Raw genomic sequence first — 22,255 nt, 5'->3', positions numbered from 1 at the left:
GAGCAAATAATGAAATACTATGACAATTATGTCACCCATATCATTTTAAATGAAATAATAAAACATAATACAATGTGGCAGCCATAATGTACATCTTCTTCGCATTGCAAATTTTTCTTATACTGTAAACTCAGATGCAAATAGACAGAGACAAAGGAAATTTTTCATACCACTGCAAAATATCACTCTGAAACTCATAGTTCATAATGTCTGATGCGGGGTCTTTCATGTGTAAACCTAATGAGCGTCAAGTTAATAACCAAAGATGAAAAGGATGTTAGGAGATAGCAGAACACAGCTAATATTTGTGGCCAAAGACATTTAAAGAGAGACAAAAGAAACACAATTACAGCAATAAATACATCATTTACAGCATGAATATTTTATCATGTAATATTTTCAAAAGACAGATAAAAGAAAGCACATGAACTTGAGAATCTTTACAGACAGAAAGAAAAGAGAATGTGCAAGTGTACAAGAATACTGCATAATGGTGCTGTCACATGGCCACCAACCACCTGAATCATACTGACTGGCAGCTGTTTAACTGTTTACTGTAAATATCTCAGATCAAGGCAGAGAAAGACTTTTGTTAGGCAATATCCAGTACCAACTAAGATGATCTGACTGACAGTCTGATAAAGCCAAAACTTGTTATTCCAAAAGTTACAGATGGCCACATCTAAAGATCCATCTTTCATCATTATGAAAACTAACTTAAGGTATTTGATTGAGTTTCTTACGAACAAAGTTAAAATGTTGGAAAATGCACAATATTTTTAAAAATCTATTTCCAGTCCTTTAAAATAAAACATCAATTGATGCATTGATGTCTGGCACTATAAGAATGGGATAATTTTATGGATCACAATAAGCACAAGGCAACCTTTGGTAATTCATAAGGTATGCATAACACAGCAAATGAATACACGATACAGTGTAATATGATGGTGGAGCTGTATATCCTCAAATATGATTCTGAAAATATGTGTGCATTTGTGGAGACAAACTAAATTAAATGTAAAATCAAATGGCAGTATACTGTCTGAAGTATCATTAGAAAAACAGCGGAGCTGCTGGTTGACATTTTCAATTTAAATGACTATGTGATTTGTGCAAATTTCTGAAAATCAGTGTTCATATTGTTAGTGATAATTAACACTAGGTTATGTGTATAGATCTTTTCTACTAAAATAAATAATAGCATTGTTGTTGATCCACGTCTATTTCTTGTTATACATTCTGGTAAGGAGTGTTTGAAACATGGTTCACGGTAGTAGTTATGAAGTATGCAACTCTGTTCTCTGCTACAAAGAACTATTACATTGAATAAATCAAGACAGTAGATTGACACTACTGACAATTTTCTGTCGTTTCTTTTGTGGTCCCTGAACCAAAATATTGACGTGCCATCATAAATATGACATCTTTTTTTCTGTCTGACCAAGGCAGATTATGGCACCTCATTTACAATAAACTCTTCCCATCTGCCTCCTTCAACATTGCTGCTGTCTGAATTCCATATCCTCTCACGAAACTTTCTCTGTTAGTTTTGACTGTCATTTACTCATTCTTGTGTTAACGCAATGGATTTGCATTGAGAAGAGAAGTACAAATCCTCATCCAGCAATTCAGATACAAAATTTCTGTGACAAGTCAATATGAATGACAGAATGATCCTTAAAAACGGCCACAGCTGGCTTTCTGCCTCCATCCTTATTCAATCTAAATCTATGTTCCAACTCCACCATGTCATCAACAACTAGTCAAACCATAATATTTCTTCCTTCTTCTGTCAGGCTATTCCTCTTTCCTATGTGAATCTAACTAGTCACATTCAATTTTTCTTTGCCTTGCCAAACAAACTCTCTCTCCCTGTAATGTATGTACCAATGTCACAGCTGACTTTTTTTCTGTACTGGCACTTCAACCACTTGGGGTCCCAACTGCACATTGCATAAGAAATCTATAATTAACACGTTATCTCTTTTTCTCCAGAGAGCTATTTACTTCACAGGGAATGATACATTTCCAAACTAATCACCCATATATCAATGTTGTTGTTGTGGTAGTCTTCAACCTGAAGACTGGTCTCATGCAGCTATGCATGCTAATCTATACTCTGCAAGTCTCTTTATCCCCACATAACTACTGCAGTCTACATCTATTTCAACCTGCTTACTGTAATTAAAGTTTAGTCCCTGTCTACAATTCACAAATATCTCTCTCTCTCTCTCTCTCTCTCTCTCTCTCTCTCTCTCTCTCTCTCTCTCTCTCTCTCTCTCTCTCCCCCTTCCCTCCATTACCCATTACCAAATTAACTATTCCTTTATGTGTCCTATCAAACCACCCATTCTTTATATCTAGTTGTGCCACAACTTCCTTTCACCTGTAATTTGATTCAGTGACTCCAGTAGTTGCTCAATCCACACATCTAATTTCAAAAGCTTCTATTCTCTTTTTCTCTATACTGTTTAATATGGGAAAGGCAACCACTTACCTATAACAGATCAATGTGGAGCACAGGAACATGTAACAGAAAACAGCATTCATACTAGCTTTCTTTTCCCCACAAAAGTACATACACTCACACACACAAAACCACACAGACAACCATACACACACTCTCATGGCTGTGGCTTGCTGTCATCACAGGAGAGTATGTGTCAATGTCTGTGTGGTTTCGTATGTGTACTTTTGTTAGAAAAAAGAGCCAGTGCTCAAAAGCTAGTGTGAATGCCATTTTCTGCTACACATTTCTATGCTCCGTGCATTCATCTGGTATAGGTGAGAGGTTGACTTTCCCATATTTTACACATTGCTCCATTCAGAAATTTCCATTATTGTTATTTGTATACAGTTTAGTGGCCATGTTTCACTATAAAAATGTCAATACCCCAGATAAATACTTTAAGAAAATATTTCCTACAACTTATACTTTGATTCAACATTTATTTTTTTCAGAAAAGCCTTTCTTGCTGTCTCCAGTCTACATTTTGCATCTCCTACACTATTCTGGCATCAGTTACTTTGACACCCAAATAGCTACTATTTTCAGTCTCTCATTCCATTGGCATCACTTGATTTTAATTTGGTTACATTTCATTACCAATGTTTTAATTTTGTTGATCTTCATCTTATAACCTTTTTTGAAAACAATACTCACTCTGCTCAACTGATCATTCAAATCTTTTACTCTCTATGACAGAATAACAGTGTCAATGGCAAATTTTAATATACTTTCACCTGTTCCTTTGCAAAAATATCAGTTCCCTGGTCAGGTTAGCGTTATTTTTTTTCTTTTTCTTTTTTTTTTAGCAGAATTCTGCCATTCAGCTTATATCTGAAGGGTTTTTATCCATTTTTCACGTAAATTAAATTTGAAATAAAAAGAATTACCTCATGCTACTTAATAAAAATATTGGAAACAACTTTCAAATAAGAATTACGTTTCGCAAGACACTGCAGCAATCTTCATTAGTAGTAAAATAAAATACAGAAAAAATTAATGTTCATACCATTTCTTTCATAACTTTATTGGTCACTAATCCAATGAAGATTGTTTAATTTCCAGTGGTCTGATATTACCTAACATACAATCATGTAGCTATATGTCCCAGCTAGAAATCTGAAACTATATTGTCAGATCTTCTTCAGTAGTTTTATCTTTAATGTACAATGTTAACTTAAGTAAAAATGGCCTCACAAATTTCAAGAAACTACCCTCAATCGTTAAATCAGATATGTTTGCAGGCTGTTCCATTTCCGGCCCAGAAGGCTGCAATCTTTTCATCTACCACTTACCTCAAGAGTTCGGCGATGCCGAGCTGATGCAAATGTTCCTGCCATTTGGAAATGTCATCAGCTCCAAAGTGTTCATTGACCGAGCCACTAACCAGAGCAAATGTTTTGGTAAGTCAAAATACAATGCAAATGTTTTGGTAAGTCAAAATATAAATCAAGTTTTTTGAAAAGTCAAAATATAATATCATATTGCTCTCTCACAGGTCTTTGCCATTCTTTCACAGGTCTTTGCCAACTCTTCTTTTAGACAGGTCAAAAATAACATTAGGTCACTAAAATGTATAACTCTTCTGGCTATGACAGCCTCACAGGCAAAATCTTGTGTTGGCTCACTATTTCTGCGCTTAAATAATCTTCGCAACCAGTCAATGAGTTGAGGTCTATTACCTGAGTGACTGAAGCATGTGCTAGTAATGCCAGTATCTTCCTTCTCATGGTAGACCAATCTCCTCGATTCACATGTTCTCAAAAAGTTTTCAGAAGGTAACTTAAAACAAAATACTGAACCAGTACATTGGATCAGGTTCCATGTTTGAAGTTCATGGACAGAGATGAATGGCACCAACATATAAGCTAACCCAAAAGCTCAGAAATCATTCTCAGACAAGATTACAAACATACTTTCATTCATTTCTGTCCAGTTGCATAATCTTGTGGAGAACTGCAGCTAATGTGAAGCACTTATTCTACAAAAGAATGCAATAAGAATATTGTGTACAGCTAATAACTGAACATCTTCCAGAAGCCTATTCAGGGAGTTAGGGATTCTTACACTTACATGCCAATACATACACACACTACTGGTATTTATGTTAATAACAAGAGTGAATTTACAATTGATTCAGCAAATCACAACCACAATACTAGGAGTAGAAATAATTTCCATACAGGTTTTGCACCCTCTCTCTAGACTGAAGAATGTAAATACTTCATATATCTAAGGCACAGTTCTCACTGAAGCAATATGTTAAGTGATACAACATGCTGCAATAAAGGTCGTACAATTTTACAGTTATCTGTGCTACACTAGTGTTCTGACAGGAGTGATACAAGAGGCAATGAGACAGCAGATGGCAAGAACTTGTGAACAACTTCCAAATACATCATGTACTCGCTAGAGAGGAAAGAGGTATGGCTGCCCATGCACCATTAAAAACAGATTCAATGTATTAGCTACATTTGATATGCAGCATTGTATAACCTAAAATGCACCAAATGTAAACTGGCCTAAGACTCCATTTTTTACAGCAAACTTTTCAAAATATTCACTTTCTTTTACTTAATTTCAAAGTATCACAATAACCCCGGGCAATAACGAAAAGAAAATCAGTTCATTATCAAGCTACAGTATCAGATTACGAGATGCAAAAAATATATAAAAAAAATCTGCCAAATAATTACCTGGAAATTTAATGAGAAAGACTGCAAAGTTGAGAAAATGCACGAATCTCAAAACTGTTTTTCTTTAATTTTTTTGATGTAAAGTGAAAGTTTTACTGAGAAACTAAGTACAGCACCAGATATGACATCGCTTCATCTATACAGGGTGTTACAAAAAGGTACAGCCAAACTTTCAGGAAACATTCCTCACACACAAATAAAGAAAAGATGTTATGTGGACATGTGTCCAGAAATGCTTAATTTCCATGTTAGAGCTCATTTTAGTTTCATCAGTATGTACTGAACTTCCTCAATTCACCGCCAGTTGGCCCAATTGAAGGAAGGTAATGCTGACTTCGGTGCTTGTATTGACATGCGACTCATTGCTCTACAGTACTAGCATCAAGCACATCAGTGCGTAGCATCAACAGGTTAGTGTTCATCACAAACGTGGTTTTGCAGTCAATGCAATGTTTACAAATGCGGAGTTGGCAGATGCCCATTTGATGTATGAGTTAGCATGGGGCAATAGCCATGGTGCGGTACATTTGTATCGAGACAGATTTCCAGAACAAAGGTGTCCCGACAGGAAGACGTTTGAAAAAATTGATCGGTGTCTTAGGGAGCACAGAATATTCCAGCCTATGACTCGCGACAGGGGAAGACCTAGAACGATGAGGACACCTGCAATGGACAAGGCAATTCTTCGTGCAGTTGACGATAACCTTAATGTCAGCATCAGAGAAGTTGCTGCTGTACAAGGTAACGTTGACCATGTTACTGTATGGAGAGTGCTATGGGAGAACCAGTTGTTTCCGTACCATGCACAGCATGTGCAGGCACTATCAGCAGCTGATTGGCCTCCACAGGCACACTTCTGCGAATGGTTCATCCAACAATGTGTCAATCCTCAATTCAGTGCAAATGTTCTCTTTACGGATGAGGCTTCATTCCAACGTGATCAAATTGTAAATTTTCACAATCAGCATGTGTGGGCTGATGAGAATCCGCACACAATTGTGCAATCACATCATCAACACAGATTTTCTGTGAATGTTTGGGCAGGCATTGTTGGCGATGTCTTGATTGGGCCCCATGTCCTTCCACCTACGCTCAATGGAGCACGTTATCATAACGAATAGTAAACTGAAACACTTTTGCACTAAGTTTACGAATGTGACACTACTGGATACAGACAGGTATGAGAGACACTGCTTCACAAAGCATGGACTACATCTAAATCAGAATGAGATTTTCACTCTGCAGCGGAGTGTGCGCTGATATGAAACTTCCTGGCAGATTAAAACTGTGTGCCCGACCGAGACTCGAACTCGGGACCTTTGCCTTTCGCGGGCAAGTGCTCTACCAACTGAGCTACCGAAGCACGACTCACACCCGGTACTCACAGCTTTACTTCTGCCAGTACCTCGTCTCCTACCTTCCAAACTTTACAGAAGCTCTCCTGCGAAACTTGCAGAACTAGCACTCCTGAAAGAAAGGATATTGCGGAGACATGGCTTAGCCACAGCCTGGGGGATGTTTCCAGAATGAGATTTTCACTCTGCAGCGGAGTGTGCGCTGATATGAAACTTCCTGGCAGATTAAAACTGTGTGCCCGACCGAGACTCGAACTCGGGACCTTTGCCTTTCGCGGGCAAGTGCTCTACCAACTGAGCTACCGAAGCACGACTCACGCCCGGTACTCACAGCTTTACTTCTGCCAGTACCTCGTCTCCTACCTTCCAAACTTTACAGAAGCTCTCCTGCGAAACTTGCAGAACTAGCACTCCTGAAAGAAAGGATATTGCTGAGACATGGCTTAGCCACAGCCTGGGGGATGTTTCCAGAATGAGATTTTCACTCTGCAGTGGAGTGTGCGCTCATATGAAACTTCCTGGCAGATTAAAACTGTGTGCCCGACCGAGACTCGAACTCGGGACCTTTGCCTTTCGCGGGCAAGTGCTCTACCAACTGAGGAGAGCTTCTGTAAAGTTTGGAAGGTAGGAGACGAGGTACTGGCAGAAATAAAGCTGTGAGTACCGGGCGTGAGTCGTGCTTCGGTAGCTCAGTTGGTAGAGCACTTGCCCGCGAAAGGCAAAGGTCCCGAGTTCAAGTCTCGGTCGGGCACACAGTTTTAATCTGCCAGGAAGTTTTACATCTAAATCAGTTTGGCAAAAATAAACTAGCAGCAGACACTGGAAAAGCTTTTCATGAAATAATAGGCCTAAACAATAACGATCATGAAAGCAGACCAGTCATAGCCCTAACTAACAAGGTAAACTAGTGAGCAGGGCCAACTCTAGCAGGATTTGGCCCAGTAACAAAAATCTGCAACAAGTAATTAATACACAAACGAAAGTTCACTCAAACAGCAATACAATTAAAGACAAACAAAAGTTAACACTGTTTCATCAGAACATAAGAGGCCTATACTGCCAGCTGGATCAGTTCACAGCAAATATAGAAGACACAAAAGGTATAAACAGTGCCCACATTCTGTGTCTAACAGAACACCACATCACTGCTGGTATTGAAGTGGTCCCTATTCCCAACTATGTTTTGGCAACGTCTTATTGCAGGAACTATATGGACAAAGGAGGAGTAGCTGTATATGTAAAAAACAATGTCTTGTGTCACGGCAATAGATGTACAAAGATTCTGCTTTGAGCTACATTTCGAAGTATGTGCTATAGAGGTGCCAGACACTGTCTCCAGATTAACAGTTGTGGCAGTTTACAGGGCACTGGTAATTTTAAAGTGTTTGTTAAACAATTAGATACTCTTTTGTTGTACTTAAGTAGAAAAAATACGGGCATGGTAGTTGTTGGGGATTTTAACATAGATTTCTTGGTTAATTCTTCCTGCAAGGTGGAATTTGAAAATCTCATGGGCACATACAACCTTGTTCCCGTGGTTAGCTCGCCCACCAGAACCACAACCTCTTCCAGTACTCTCATTGATAACGTTTTTGTTGATCAGAGTAAAGTCAACCATATTAATATTGAAATGGTTATAAATGGTCTGTCTGACCATGACGGACAACAAGTTACTTTCAACAGCTTGGGAATTCCTCTGAATGACACCTCACTTAGATGGAAAACAGTAAGGAAAATAAGTGAGGAAGCTATTCAAACGTTCAGATCATGTCTTCAGCATACTGACTGGACACCTGTTTATCTAGCAGAAACTGCTAATTCAAAATACAATTTATTCACAAATGAGATAGCAGGTACCTTTAAAAGTGTATTTCCAAAAAAGTCATACAGAGTCCAACCTGCTAGGTCTGCAAAAAAACCATGGCTCACTAAGTGCATCATAGCTTCCTGTCAGAGAAAAAGACAACTCTACATAGCATCAAAGACTTCTAACAACCCTGCTCAGCTAAAACATTATAAACTCTACTGTAAAATTCTTGCCAAAGTAATTAAAAACTCTAAAAGTATGTGTATAGCATCTGAAATTACTAATTCTGAAAATAAAATTAAAACAATCTGGAATGTGATAAAGAGAGAAACAGGGACTATAAACTACACCAAAGACAAAAATATTGTTTTAACTGTTGACAACTCAGAGATAACTAATAGTGAGGAAATTGCTGAAATCTTTAACCAACATTTTTTAACTGTCCCAACACAGATAGGTTGCCATGGTTCTGTAGATAAAGCTGCCTGTATAATGAAAAACAATTTTCCATAAGCTTTCAGTCAAATAAGTGTGCTTCCCATTACTGCCAATGAAATCAAAAAAATCATACAGTCTTTGAAAAATAAACATTCTGCTGGTATCGACGATATTTCAAGCAAGCTGTTGAAGGCTTGCTGTAGTGAAGTGGCCGAAGTTTTGTCTCACATCTGTAGCACATCCATGCAACAAGGAGTGTTTCCAGACAGAATGAAATACTCTGTTGTCAGGCCCTGTACAAAGCAGGGGATGCTACAAATGTGTCAAACTATCGCCCTATCTCTCTATTAACAACATTTTCAAAAGTCCTAGAAAAAGCTCTGTACAACAGGATTGTGGCACACCTTGGTGACCTGAACATCATTAACAGTCAGCAGTTTGGTTTTCAAAAGGGAGTTTCAATAGATAACGCAATTTTTTCATTCACAAATGATGTTCTAGAGTCTATAAACAGCAAGAGGCTGCCAATTGGTGTCTTATGCGACCTATCAAAGGCGTTTGACTGTGTAGATCTCCAGATACTCTTCAAGAAGGCCTGTCATTATGGAATTACAGGACCTGTAGGGAACTGGTTAAAATCGTACCTCGAAAATAGGAAGCAGAAGATTATTCTAGATGTTTCAGATAGTGTATCACAATATTTAGTGGACTCTGAGTGGGGAATTGTGCAGCATGGAGTGCCACAGGGATCAGTGCTTGGGCCCTTGCTGTTCCTCATATATGTTAATGACCTGCCTTTATCCATCAATAAGCAGTGTAAATTTACAATGTTCACTGATGGTACGAGCATTGTGGTGGATAATGTGTCAACTACTGACTTAGAATCCGGGGTCAATGATATCCTTAAATAAGTTCTGGGTTGGTTTAGTATTAACTCCCTTTCAATAAACCTGAAAAAAACCAATTTTATCCAGTTCCAGACAACCCACAAAAACCCAAAAGAAATAGTTATCACACAGAATGATCAGATGATAAAACAAGTGCACTTATCAAAATTCCTAGGCGTATACGTGGACAGTAGGCTGAACTGGGAACATCACGTTCTACAAACACTAAAACGGCTGACGTCGGCAACATTTGCTTTATGAATTTTGTCACGCTTCAATGACATTACCATCTCAAAGTCAGCTTACTTTGGCTATTTTCATTCAGTCATGTGTTATGGCATCATCTTCTGGGGCAATACACCTGCCGCAAAGAAAATCCTCACAGCACAAAAAAGAGCAATAAGAATCATTTGTGGTGTACCCTCACGGACCTCATGTCGAAATCTTTTTGAACGACTTGAAATACTGACAGCAACATCTCAGTACATATATTCACTGATGTGCTTCATAATAAATAACCCCACTCTGTATGAAACGAATTGCCTACATCATGAACATAACACCAGAAGAAAAGAGGATTTCCACTGTGAGTTAAAGAACTTGACACTTATTCAGAAAGGGGTAAAGTACGCTGGAACGAAAATTTTCAATTCCCTACCCAACAGCATCAAAAGTATAAGGAGTAGTACATCAGTATTTAAACGTAGCTTGAAAAATTATTTACTTGAGACCTCACTTTATTCACTAGAGGAATTCTTTCAGAGAAATAAGTAAAACCCAGATTGGAAAGATGTTTTTAAATTTTTTGACACTGTTTACTGTTAAACTAATGTAATAAGGCCCTAATGTAAAAATTCCTGTTTTTCTCATTCCCATGGGAAGTTTTGATTACTGTTCAAGGTTAAAATAAATGCAATAATGCCCTAAATATGAAACTGCTATCTTCACATTTATGTTGACTAGTTTTTAAGCTAAAAAGTATGACTTTTGTGCACTGTTATTAATACTATAACAATGTCTTTATTCTATGTATTTTATTATGTATATTGACACGTTCCACATCTGAGTGACTTGCTCACATGTACAGATCTATGGAACAAGAATATAAATAAATAAATAAAATAAAATTTCATACGGGATATTCTACCTGTGCTGCTAGAACATGTGCCTTTACAAGTACGACACAACATGTGGTTCATGCACGATGGAGCTCCTGCACATTTCAGTTGAAGTGTTCGTACGCTTCTCAACACAGATTCGGTGACCAATGGATTGGTAGAGGTGGACCAATTCCATGGCCTCCACGCTCTCCTGACCTCAACCCTCTTGACTTTCATTTATGGGGGCATTTGAGAGCTCTAGTCTACGCAACCGCGGTACCAAATGTAGAGACTCTTCATGCTCGAATACTGGATGGCTGTGATACAATACGCCATTCTCCAGGGCTGCATCAGGGATTCCATGGGACGGAGGGTGGGTGCATGTATCCTCGCTAACGGAGGACATTTTGAACATTTCCTGTAACAAAATGTTTGAAGTCACGCTGGTTCGTTCTGTTGCTGTGTGTTTCCATTCCATGATTAATGTGATTTGAAGAGAAGTAATAAAATGAGCTCTAACATGGAAAGTAAGCGTTTCCGGACACATGTCCACATAACATATTTTCTATCTTTGTGTGTGAGGAATGTTTCCTGAAAGTATGGCCGTACCTTTTTGTAACACCCTGTATAAAACAATTCTTTGACAAACTTTCCCTCCCCATGTATCATATGATATGGTTGCGTGGAACAGCCAGTACTTTGTGCTGTGCTGGAAATACGACAGAGAATTGTATCACTGTCATCCCAGTGTGAACCAGTTAAGTTGTTCTTCCACTATGTTTCTATGCACTCCACTGATGTGAGTTGCTTTTGTATCAATACTGCAGGTCACAACGAACATTGTACCACACATTGTATCACCTCAATGAGAACTGCCCCTCGTATTTGTGTCAGATACATTGAGATTTTGCTACTTTATAGACAGCTGATAATTGCCTGTGTAAAGTTACACAAATGCTGTTGTGACTCTCCGATCTTTCAAAGTGCCACCGTGCAGTTACGCGTGTCCTCTACATGCAGCGCTGTCTGCCAGCCATGCAGCAGCCGGGCCACCTAAGCGGCCAGCCAGCCAGCGGCCACTAGATTTGGACTCAGTGCTGATTGGACTGTTACAGTGTACACACGTCTTACTTTGTTTACTTGATCAGTGACTTAAATGTATTGTGTCGTCCTTGAAATATATTTGTTAAACTTGACATTATAACAAATGCTTTGTTTGAAAGCACTCCATCTTCAGGCCACAAGTGGCCCATCGGGACCATCCGACCGCTGTATCATCCTCAGCTGAGGATGCGGATAGGAGGTGCATGTGGTCAGCACACTGCTCTCCTGGTCATTATGATGGTTTTCTTTGACTGGAGCCACTACTATTCGGTCAAGTAGCTCCTCAATTGGCATCACGAGGCTGAGTGCACCCCAAAAAATAGCAACACCGCATGGTGGACTTGTTGGTCACCCATCCAAAAGCCAGCCACGCCCGACAGCACTTATCTTCGGTGATCTGATAGGAACCGGTGTATCCACTGTGGCAAGGCCATTGCCCCATTGTTTGAAGTATCAGATAATAACAGCAGCTGAGTAGTACGTGAGCAGCAGTACCTGTTTTCAAAGTTACTGTTGTTCTCCATACATACATATCAGTAATCAGCATAACAACCAGTTTGAGTAGATTAGTGCTAGTTATGATCTGTTTTTAGTGTAATTTACAGAAAGAGAGAGTAAGGTTGCTTCCGACTGTTAATGTAGAATTGGACTTGTTCCATGCAACACAATGTGTGAATGAACGAATGAACAAATGACGCTTCCAGCTGTTATCAGTACTTGCTGACCTCTTTGTGGACTGCAGTGTTTTACTAGGCAATGTTCCCAATGGAGATAATGATACACAAGTATTTTAATATACAATATCCATCAGTAATAAACTTCCAAGTTATCCCTTACAATCAGCTTGACTTCATTACAAAGGTAATTTTGGTACAGGTGGGAGTCACAGTCACAGATTATGAGCCACAGAGGCTCAACAAGATAGATTACTCTCCATTTTCCAATAACATATTAAAGAATGTAAATTATCAGGTATCATTTCAAACATTTTTCACAGAGATTCAAACAACAACAATCAATATGTTGAGAACAGTGACACTGAGTGATGTTTCTCAAAGAGGCAGTAGCTAATCTTAGGGATGTAGCTTGAAATAATGGTTAGCTGTGTGCAGTTGAGGTTTGGATACATGGCTTCTTGGGAGTACTGGTCTTATGCGCTTCTAGGCCCAACAAGCTGAACCTAAGCAAGTTTTATGATTCTGGCATGATTTTCATGTCCCACTATTCACGATGAATGGGAATCAACAGAGAGCTGAATTTTCACTACTGAATCCTTGCCTCTGTATCTCCATCTTTGTTGCATGATTAACTGGGATTTAATATTGTTGTTGTTGTTGTGGTCTTCAGCCCTGAGACTGGTTTGATGCAGCTCTCCATGCTACTCCATCCTGTCCAACCCTCTTCATCTCCCAGTACCTACTGCAACCTACATCTTTCTGAATCTGTTTAGTGTATTCATCTCTTGGTCTCCCTCTACGATTTTTACCCTTTGCGCTGCCCTCCAATATTAAATTGGTGATTGCAGTAGCCACCAGAAAGATCGCGGGAGGCGCACATTGGCACGGCGCGTCACGGACGGTAGTTGCCGCAAGTAGAGTCCCATCCACCAGAGGGCACGCGAGAATTCGGACGCGACCTCTGCCGGCATAACAACAACTCAAGCAGCACGGGCCGTGCCCAGTCAGTTAACATCGGGCATGCCTAGGGCACAGTCCCGGTCTATGCTAAGTGAAGTGCTACGTAAACGTGAACAGTGTTACTACACAATTGGCGACAAGTAGCATCGTTCTTTCGCGTGTTGCGTCATTGTTCCGGTTTCGCAGCTTCTCCACAGCATGGAGGATTTAGTGCGGGTTTTGGTTGAGCAGCTGATAGAGCTCATGGCCACCATAAAACAAGTGCTTCCGGCGTTGCTCTCCACGCAGTCTGCCCCAGCGCCATTCCCTCCTCCCTTTCCCCTGTATGACGAGACGGAGGAGGATTGGGACGCATATGAACATCTCCTTCGGCAGCATTTCCAGGCGTTTCATGTTGCTGATACAGAGGTATGTTGTGCTCTCTTCTTGTTTTGGATATCTCCCTCACTGTATCAAGTTTTGCGGCAGCTAGCGCCGTTGCAGGAACCCTCGTGCTTGTCTTTTGACGCATTGTGTTCATTGCTGTCTTCATACACTCCTGGAAATTGAAATAAGAACACCGTGAATTCATTGTCCCAGGAAGGGGAAACTTTATTGACACATTCCTGGAATCAGATACATCACATGATCACACTGACAGAACCACAGGCACATAGACACAGGCAACAGAGCATGCACAATGTCGGCACTAGTACAGTGTATATCCACCTTTCGCAGCAATGCAGGCCGCTATTCTCCCATGGAGACGATCGTAGAGATGCTGGATGTAGTCCTGTGGAACGGCTTGCCATGCCATTTCCACCTGGCGCCTCAGTTGGACCAGTGTTCGTGGTGGACGTGCAGACCGCGTGAGACGACGCTTCATCCAGTCCCAAACATGCTCAATGGGGGACAGATCCGGAGATCTTGCTGGCCAGGGTAGTTGACTTACACCTTCTAGAGCACGTTGGGTGGCACGGGATACATGCGGACGTGCATTGTCCTGTTGGAACAGCAAGTTCCCTTGCCGGTCTAGGAATGGTAGAACGATGGGTTCGATGACGGTTTGGATGTACCGTGCACTATTCAGTGTCCCCTCGACGATCACCAGTGGTGTACGGCCAGTGTAGGAGATCGCTCCCCACACCATGATGCCGGGTGTTGGCCCTGTGTGCCTCGGTCGTATGCCGTCCTGATTGTGGCGCTCACCTGCACGGCGCCAAACACGCATACGACCATCATTGGCACCAAGGCAGAAGCGACTCTCATCCCCGAAGACGACACGTCTCCATTCGTCCCTCCATTCACGCCTGTCGCGACACCACTGGAGGCGGGCTGCACGATGTTGGGGCGTGAGCGGAAGACGGCCTAACGGTGTGCGGGACCGTAGCCCAGCTTCATGGAGACGGTTGCGAATGGTCCTCGCCGATACCCCAGGAGCAACAGTGTCCCTAATTTGCTGGGAAGTGGCGGTGCGGTCCCCTACGGCACTGCGTAGGATCCTACGGTCTTGGCGTGCAACCGTGCGTCGCTGCGGTCCGGTCCCAGGTCGACGGGCACGTGCACCTTCCGCCGACCACTGGCGACAACACCGATGTACTGTGGAGACCTCACGCCCCACGTGTTGAGCCATTCGGCGGTACGTCCACCCGGCCTCCCGCATGCCCACTATACGCCCTCGCTCAAAGTCCGTCAACTGCACATACGGTTCACGTCCACGCTGTCGCGGCATGCTACCAGTGTTAAAGACTGTGATGGAGCTCCGTATGCCACGGCAAACTGGCTGACACTGACGGCAGCGGTGCACAAATGCTGCGCAGCTAGCGCCATTCGACGGCCAACACCGCGGTTCCTGGTGTGTCCGCTGTGCCGTGCGTGTGATCATTGCTTGTACAGCCCTCTCGCAGTGTCCGGAGCAAGTATGGTGGGTCTGACACACCGGTGTCAATGTGTTCTTTTTTCCATTTCCAGGAGTGTATTATCATCGACGCACCCATGTTGTGGCGGCTAGGGTCGAGTTCTATCAACAAACAGCCCCATCAGTCTTACCGGGCGTGGGCCGCTACCCTGCATGGTCTTAGTCGCAAGTGTCATTTTGTCACGGAGCAGTCGCGAGAGTCGTATACCCACGTTATGGTACGCGACGTCATTGTTCGTTCGGCCCCTGGTAGGGAGGTCCAGCAAGGGGCCCTGCAGTTAGAAGACCCTTCCCTTGAGGAAGTCCTGTCCATTGCTCAATCGTATGAAGTCTCTCACGCCACAGGTCAATAGCTGGAAGCGTGGTGTGACGTCACGGCGGTTCAGGGCGGCGCGTCCGCGTCCACTGTGTCCGGGGTGGACGACTTGCGAGCGGTACAATCCGGCCGTTACGGCCGCTTCCGCACAAAGTGTAAACAGAATTCCGGCCGCCAGCCCCTGTTGACGTCCTGTGCGTCGTGCTATATACATCATGATCAGTCAGAGTGCCCCCAGCGTTCGGCCGTTTGTCGCAAATGTAATAAAAAAGGTCACATTGCTAAAGTTTGCTGCTCAGCCTCAAAAGAATTGAAGGAAGCAGGTACAGAGGACATGGACGTTAACATTCAGGAAGTTTCGTCAGGCCAGGCTCCCGACGCATCGGCACGCAAACTCTTTATCGAGGTGTCGGTTCGGTTGCGCCGGTTGCAACTGCAAGTAGATACGGGCGCGGCAGTTTCAGTTTCATTGTTGAATGCACAAACTTATTCCGACCTTGGATCGCCCCCGTTGGCGCCAGTTTACCGGCGTCTACGCAGTTATGGTAAACAGTTCAGTCCCCTACTGGGTCAGTTCACTACCGACGTGACTTACAAATCAGTCACTCGGCCTATTACTTTTATTGTTGTCAGTGATGCGAGCTCCGCTAACCTTTTTGGCCTGGATGCCTTTCAAGCTTTCGGTTTTTCTATCGCTGACACCATACAGTTGGTCTCCAAAGACGTTCCCTATCAATCATTGGAATCTTTGATCTCAGACTTTCCAGATATCTTTGAGGAGGGCTTGGGATGTGTTTCAGATTTTGAAGCTCACTTAACGTTGAAGACGTCGGCTCGCCCGCATTTTCTACGCGTGAGGCAGATCCCCTTGGCTCTCCGCCCTCAGGTAAAGGAAGAGCTAGACCAGCTGACAGCCCTAGGGGTCGTTCTTCCCATTTCTTCTAGTGAGTGGGCTTCGCCCCTCGTTATTGTAAGGAAGCCCTCGGGAAAATTACGTCTTTGTGGCGATTTCAATGCCACCATTAATTCCCTATTGGTGGTGGACACCTATCCTTTGCCTCGTGCTGATGAATTGTTCTCCGCCGTGGCGGGAGGCCAATATTTTTCGAAAATCGATCTTTCGGAGGCTTATCATCAGATACCACTTGATGAGGACTCCAAACGGCTGGCGGTCATCAATGCCCCGTTTGGCCTTTACCAATACCAGCGGTTGGCCTTCGGAATATCCAGTGCCCCAGCGATATTCCAGCATTATCTGGAGCACGTCACGTCGACAATCCCTCATTGTATTAATTACCTGGATGACATAATTGTCACAGGCCGCAGCACGAAGGACACTTGCACAACCTTCATACCCTATTTCTCAAATTCAGGTCTGTGGGCTTGCGTTGCAACCTGCATAAGTCAAACTTCTTCCAACCGTCCATTGAGTATGTGGGCTACACCATCTCCCGGCACGGCATCCAGCCACTAGGAAGTTTGGTCCAAGGTATCGTCGACCTTCCTCAGCCCGCTTCGCTGAAAGACTTACAAGCTTTTTTAGGCAAGATAGCCTATTACCACCAGTTCATTCCCAGGGCTTCCACCATAGCCCATCCCAAGTACTGCCTTCTGCGCAAGGGTGTTCCTTTTGATTGGTTGCCTGCATGCGAACGAGCGTTCACCTCGTTGAAGGGCCTCCTCATGTCAGCGCCTTGTTTGGCTACTTTTGACCCCCATAAGCCGTTGGTCCTGGCTACAGATGCTTCACAGTATGGGGTGGGGGCGGTCCTGGCCCATCGCAACGCAGATGGTTCCGGCTAACCATTGGCGTTTGCATCCAAAACTCTCAGTCCCGCACAGGCCCATTACTCCCAGTTGGAAAAAGAGGCTTTGGCCATTGTCTACGCTGTTACCAAGTTTCACCCTTTCTTGTATGGCACGAAGTTTCAGTTAATCACTGACCATAAGCCGTTAATATCGTTATTTGGCCCTGCCTCTCAGATTCCGGATAGGGTGCCCCACAGACTACAGCGCTGGGCCTTGTTACTCTCTAAGTACCATTATGACATTCATTTTCGCCCTACCGGACAGCATGCCAATGCCGACGCTCTTTCCTGTCTTCCGGTGGGCCCGGATCCTACATTCGATCGAGAGGAGATTATGTGTTTTCATTTGGATGTGGCGTCCTGCCAAGCAGTTGATGGCTTCCCGATCACTAGTTCTCGAGTCACCAGGGAAACGGCAGCTGACCCAGTTCTCCGGCAAGTAGTTCGCCTCATTCAGCAGGGGTGGTCATCCCGCCCTCCAGGCCGGGCCTCGGACCCTCTTCGTAATTATTTTATTCTACGAGACCGCCTCTTGGTCTTGGAAGGAGTTCTCCCTCTGACTACCGATGATACAGCTCCAAGCGTGGTTGTTCCTGCAAGTTTACGAAGGGAGTTCCTCACGTTACTACATGCGGGGCACTGGGGTGTTTCCCGTACTAAAGCCTTGGCTCGCAGACATGTGTACTGGCCCAGTATTGACAGAGAAATTGAGCACTTGGTGGCCGCCTGTTCCCAGTGTGCGAGCCAACAGGCATCTCCCAGGGCAGCGTTCTCTTCATGGCTGCCAGCAACCCAAGCATGGGAACATGTTCACATCAATATTGCGGGCCCGTTTCTCAATGGCTTTTGGCTCATTGTCATTGATGCTTATTCCCGATTCCCATGTGTGGTTCGCTGCTCCTCAACCACTTCAGAGGTGGCAATCCAGGCACTAGCAAAAATCTTTTCTGTGGAAGGTCTGCCAATCACTCTGGTCTCAGACAATGGACCGCAGTTTATTTCGCAGACCTTCCAGGATTTTTGTAGGCGCTTCGGTATTCGGCACATTTGCTCTTCCCCCTTCCATCCACAATTGAATGGGGAAGCTGAGCGCATGGTGCGCACATTTAAGACGCAGATGAAAAAGTATGTGCAAAAATTTCCTGCAGAGGAAGCATTGACGTTTTTCCTGACAGCATACGGGACCACACCAATGGGAGAACGCAGCCCCACAGAGCTCCTCCATGGGCGCCAACCTAGGACTCTGCTGCACCTCCTCTGGCCTGGTCCTCGCCAGTCTTCGCAAAACGGAGTACCAGGCTTTCCACTGGGTATGTCGGTCTGGGCCCGTGGGTTTGGTCGCAATCCACGTTGGATACCGGCGGTGGTCCTGCGCCGAAATGGCCGCCGGCTCTATACCTTGCAGGTGGGGAACCGGGTGGTACGTCGTCACCAAAATCAGCTACGTCCACGTTTGGGCACCCACCCTCTGACCTCTCGGACACCGGCTTCCCCATTGCCGGCACCTGTGTTGGTTTCTCAGGGTACGTTACTGCCTCTCCCCACTGTGACTCTGCCGCACTGCGATGGTTCTCAGCCTTGGCAGCCTCCATTAGCTCCCGCACCGGCATCACTATCGTTCGCGATGCCCCAGCGAGAGCCAGCCCCCCTCGCAGGCCCGGTTTCTCAGGAGGCTGGTTCACCTGTGCTCGTCCCTTCCCCGTCTCCGCCACTGGGTCTTGCCCCTCCCGAGGTGGAACAGGATCCGGAATTTGACAGCTTGTCGACCGTTTTGTCCCGGGCTCCGGTGGTGGAATGACGGGGGCCTCTTTGTGTGGGTCACTTCCAGCCGTATTCGAAGGTTCTGGCTCGTGGGTTGGCAGATCCTCTCGACTCCGGTCTTCCAATGGATGTGGAGGTCATCGCTCCGGCCCGACGCTCCACCTTCCGACGCAGTGGATCGCAGTGGCTTCAGCCCCCCCCCCCGAAGGAGGAGGAGTGCAGTAGCCACCAGAAAGATCGCGGGAGGCGCACATCGGCAGTCCCGTCTGCCAGAGGGCACGCGAGAATTCGGACGTGACCTCTGCCAGCGTAACAACAACAACAACTCAGGCAGCACGGGCTGTGCCCAGTCAGTTAACATTGGGCATGCCTATGACACAGTCCCAGTCTATGCTAAGTGAAGTGCTACGTAAACGTGAACAGTGTTACTACAGTGATCCCTTGGTGCCTCAGAACGCGTCCTACCAACTGATCCCTTCTTCTAGTCAAGCAGAAGCTCCTCTTCTCCCCAATTCTACTCAATACCTCCTCTTTAGTTACGTGATCTACCCATCTAATCTTCAGCATTCTTCTGTAGCACCACATTTCGAAAGCTTCTATTCTCTTCTTGTCTAAACTATTTATTGTCCATGTTTCACTTCCATACATGGCTACACTCCATACAAATACTTTCAGAAACGACTTCCTGACACTTAAATCTGTACTCGATGTTAACAAATTTCTCTTCTTCAGAAAAGCTTTCCTTGCCATTGCCAGTCTACATTTTATATCCTCTCTACTTCGACCATCATCACTTATTTTGCTGCCCAAATAGCAAAACTCCTTTACTACTTTAAGTGTCTCATTTCCTACTGTAATTCCCGCAGCATCACCCGACTTAATTCGATTACATTCCATTATCCTCGTTTTGCTTTTGTTGATGTTCATCTTATACCCTCCTTTCAAGACACTGTCCATTCTGTTCAACTGCTCTTCCAAGTCCTTTGCTGTCTCTGACAGAATTACGTCATCGGCGAACCTCAAAGTTTTTATTTCTTCTCCATGGATTTTAATACCTACTCCAAACTTTTCTTTAGTTTCCTTTACTGCTTGCTCAATATACAGATTGAATAGCATCGGGGAGAGGCTACAACCCTGTCTCACTCCCTTCCCAACCACTGCTTCCCTTTCATACCCCTCGACTCTTATAACTGCCATCTGCTTTCTGTACAAATTATAAATAGCCTTTCGCTCCCTGTATTTTACCCCTGCCACCTTTAGAATTTGAAAGAGAGTATTCCAGTCAACATTGTCAAAAGCTTTCTCTAAATCTACAAATGCTAGAAACGTAGGTTTGCCTTTCCTTAATCTTTCTTCTAAGATAAGTCGTAGGGTCAGTATTGCCTCACGTGTTCCAACATTACTACGGAATCCAAACTGATCTTCCCCGAGGTCAGCTTCTACCAGTTTTTCCATTTGTCTGTAAATAATTCGCGTTAGTATTTTGCAGCTGTGACTTATTAAACTGATAGTTGGGTAATTTTCACATCTGTCAACACCTGCTTTCTTTGGGATTGGAATTATTATATTCTTCTTGAAGTCTGAGGGAATTTCGCCTGTCTCATACATGTTTTATTAGTATTTAAGACACTTTTTGTTTCCAGCATTGGCAATCCTATACACTGTATCGAAGTTATGTTAAATTTTTAAATATCTTACTATAGTATACTAGATTACAGTAACAGAAGTGTCACCACATAGCCAGAGTTTCATCAACAATTAGGTAAAATAATGGTGCCAAATACGTGCCATTCTGTTCCATTGTGAACACGTTTCTTGTTTGCCAATGGCATTTGCTTGATTGAGAGTATTATTTGCAAGCTTCCTTTTGACTCTGGAAGTGCATTTATGGTTTTTGCATAATATTTGGTAGATAGAACTGCTGAAAACACACATTTGGAGAAACAATTGAAAGCAATAAAAAAAATCAGTACAGTCTCCAGCACTTGAGGCTTTGACCACATTGTTAAGAGCTTCAGAGCCTTCCTCGGTAGGAAAACTAGGTGCAAATGCTACGGTATATATGACATTCTAATCCTCTTCATGTTCAAGCACCTCAATAATGCTGCTACTATGAACCTGATTGTCTTCTGATGCTTTATGGTGCTAAGTCAGTGCACTGCTTAAGTCAATAAATAAATTATGCATATTTGAGGGAAGGAAATTGCAGATGCACTCTACTTTGAAGTTACTGCTATATATTATTGCATTATGCCGATTTCTCTGTCTAGAATATAGATCCACAAAACAATGTTTTCTTACAGGTTTCGTGTCCTTTGACAACCCCGCCAGTGCGCAGGCAGCCATCCAAGCAATGAATGGTTTCCAGATAGGCATGAAGAGGCTGAAAGTTCAACTAAAGAGGCCGAAGGATGCAAATCGCCCGTACTAACAACGGCTGTGGCATAGGAGTTATCCTTTGTTACATTTTGCAGTGGTAAAAATGTATTCATTTATGGACTTTCCTCCTACCTTTCACTTCTGTTTTTACTACATGTTTCCTATCTTATTATTTTCTGTTTCTCTCTCTTTTGTTTGCCTGTCTTGTGACTTTGCCTTCCACCTATAAATAGTGTACCTTTTATTCTTTCCCCTTTGAACCATCCTCCATCTTTTCTATTTACGCTGTTTATCCACTTTTGAGCAAGAACATTGCATAACTGTGATTTAGTTACCTTTTTTCCCTTGTGTCATAGATACCTTTTCAATTTGCATACAGCTCCTAACCTCATCTTGTATCGTATTTTTACTGGTCCTTGTATGGAAAGTTCATCACGATAATGGTCAAGCTGGAGTGTGCGATATTAAGGTAGATGATGGGAATTGGTGTGGTGGTTACACTTAAAGAGATACTGTACATTGTTTAACATAATGGTTCTTAAATGAGAGAAAATGCATACA

The 22,255-nt window shown here is 43.3% G+C and overlaps 1 protein-coding gene across 1 annotated transcript in view; it reads left to right on the top strand.

The window, feature by feature from the left end:
• LOC124552285 (CUGBP Elav-like family member 4) overlaps positions 1 to 21,746 on the top strand; it is a 205,229-nt gene extending 183,483 nt beyond the window's left edge. Inside the window, exons 10-11 of the mRNA XM_047126562.1 lie at positions 3,754 to 3,912; positions 21,619 to 21,746. Coding sequence (XP_046982518.1) covers positions 3,754 to 3,912; positions 21,619 to 21,746 — 287 coding nt within the window. The remainder of the gene's footprint in view (positions 1 to 3,753; positions 3,913 to 21,618) is intronic.
• Positions 21,747 to 22,255: the final 509 nt, after the last annotated feature.

This window comes from Schistocerca americana, chromosome 10 (assembly GCF_021461395.2).
Source record: "Schistocerca americana isolate TAMUIC-IGC-003095 chromosome 10, iqSchAmer2.1, whole genome shotgun sequence".
NCBI lineage: Eukaryota > Metazoa > Arthropoda > Insecta > Orthoptera > Acrididae > Schistocerca > Schistocerca americana.
The sequence above is the reverse complement of the archived record's forward strand: the minus strand, read 5'-3'. Positions and strand labels throughout refer to the sequence as shown.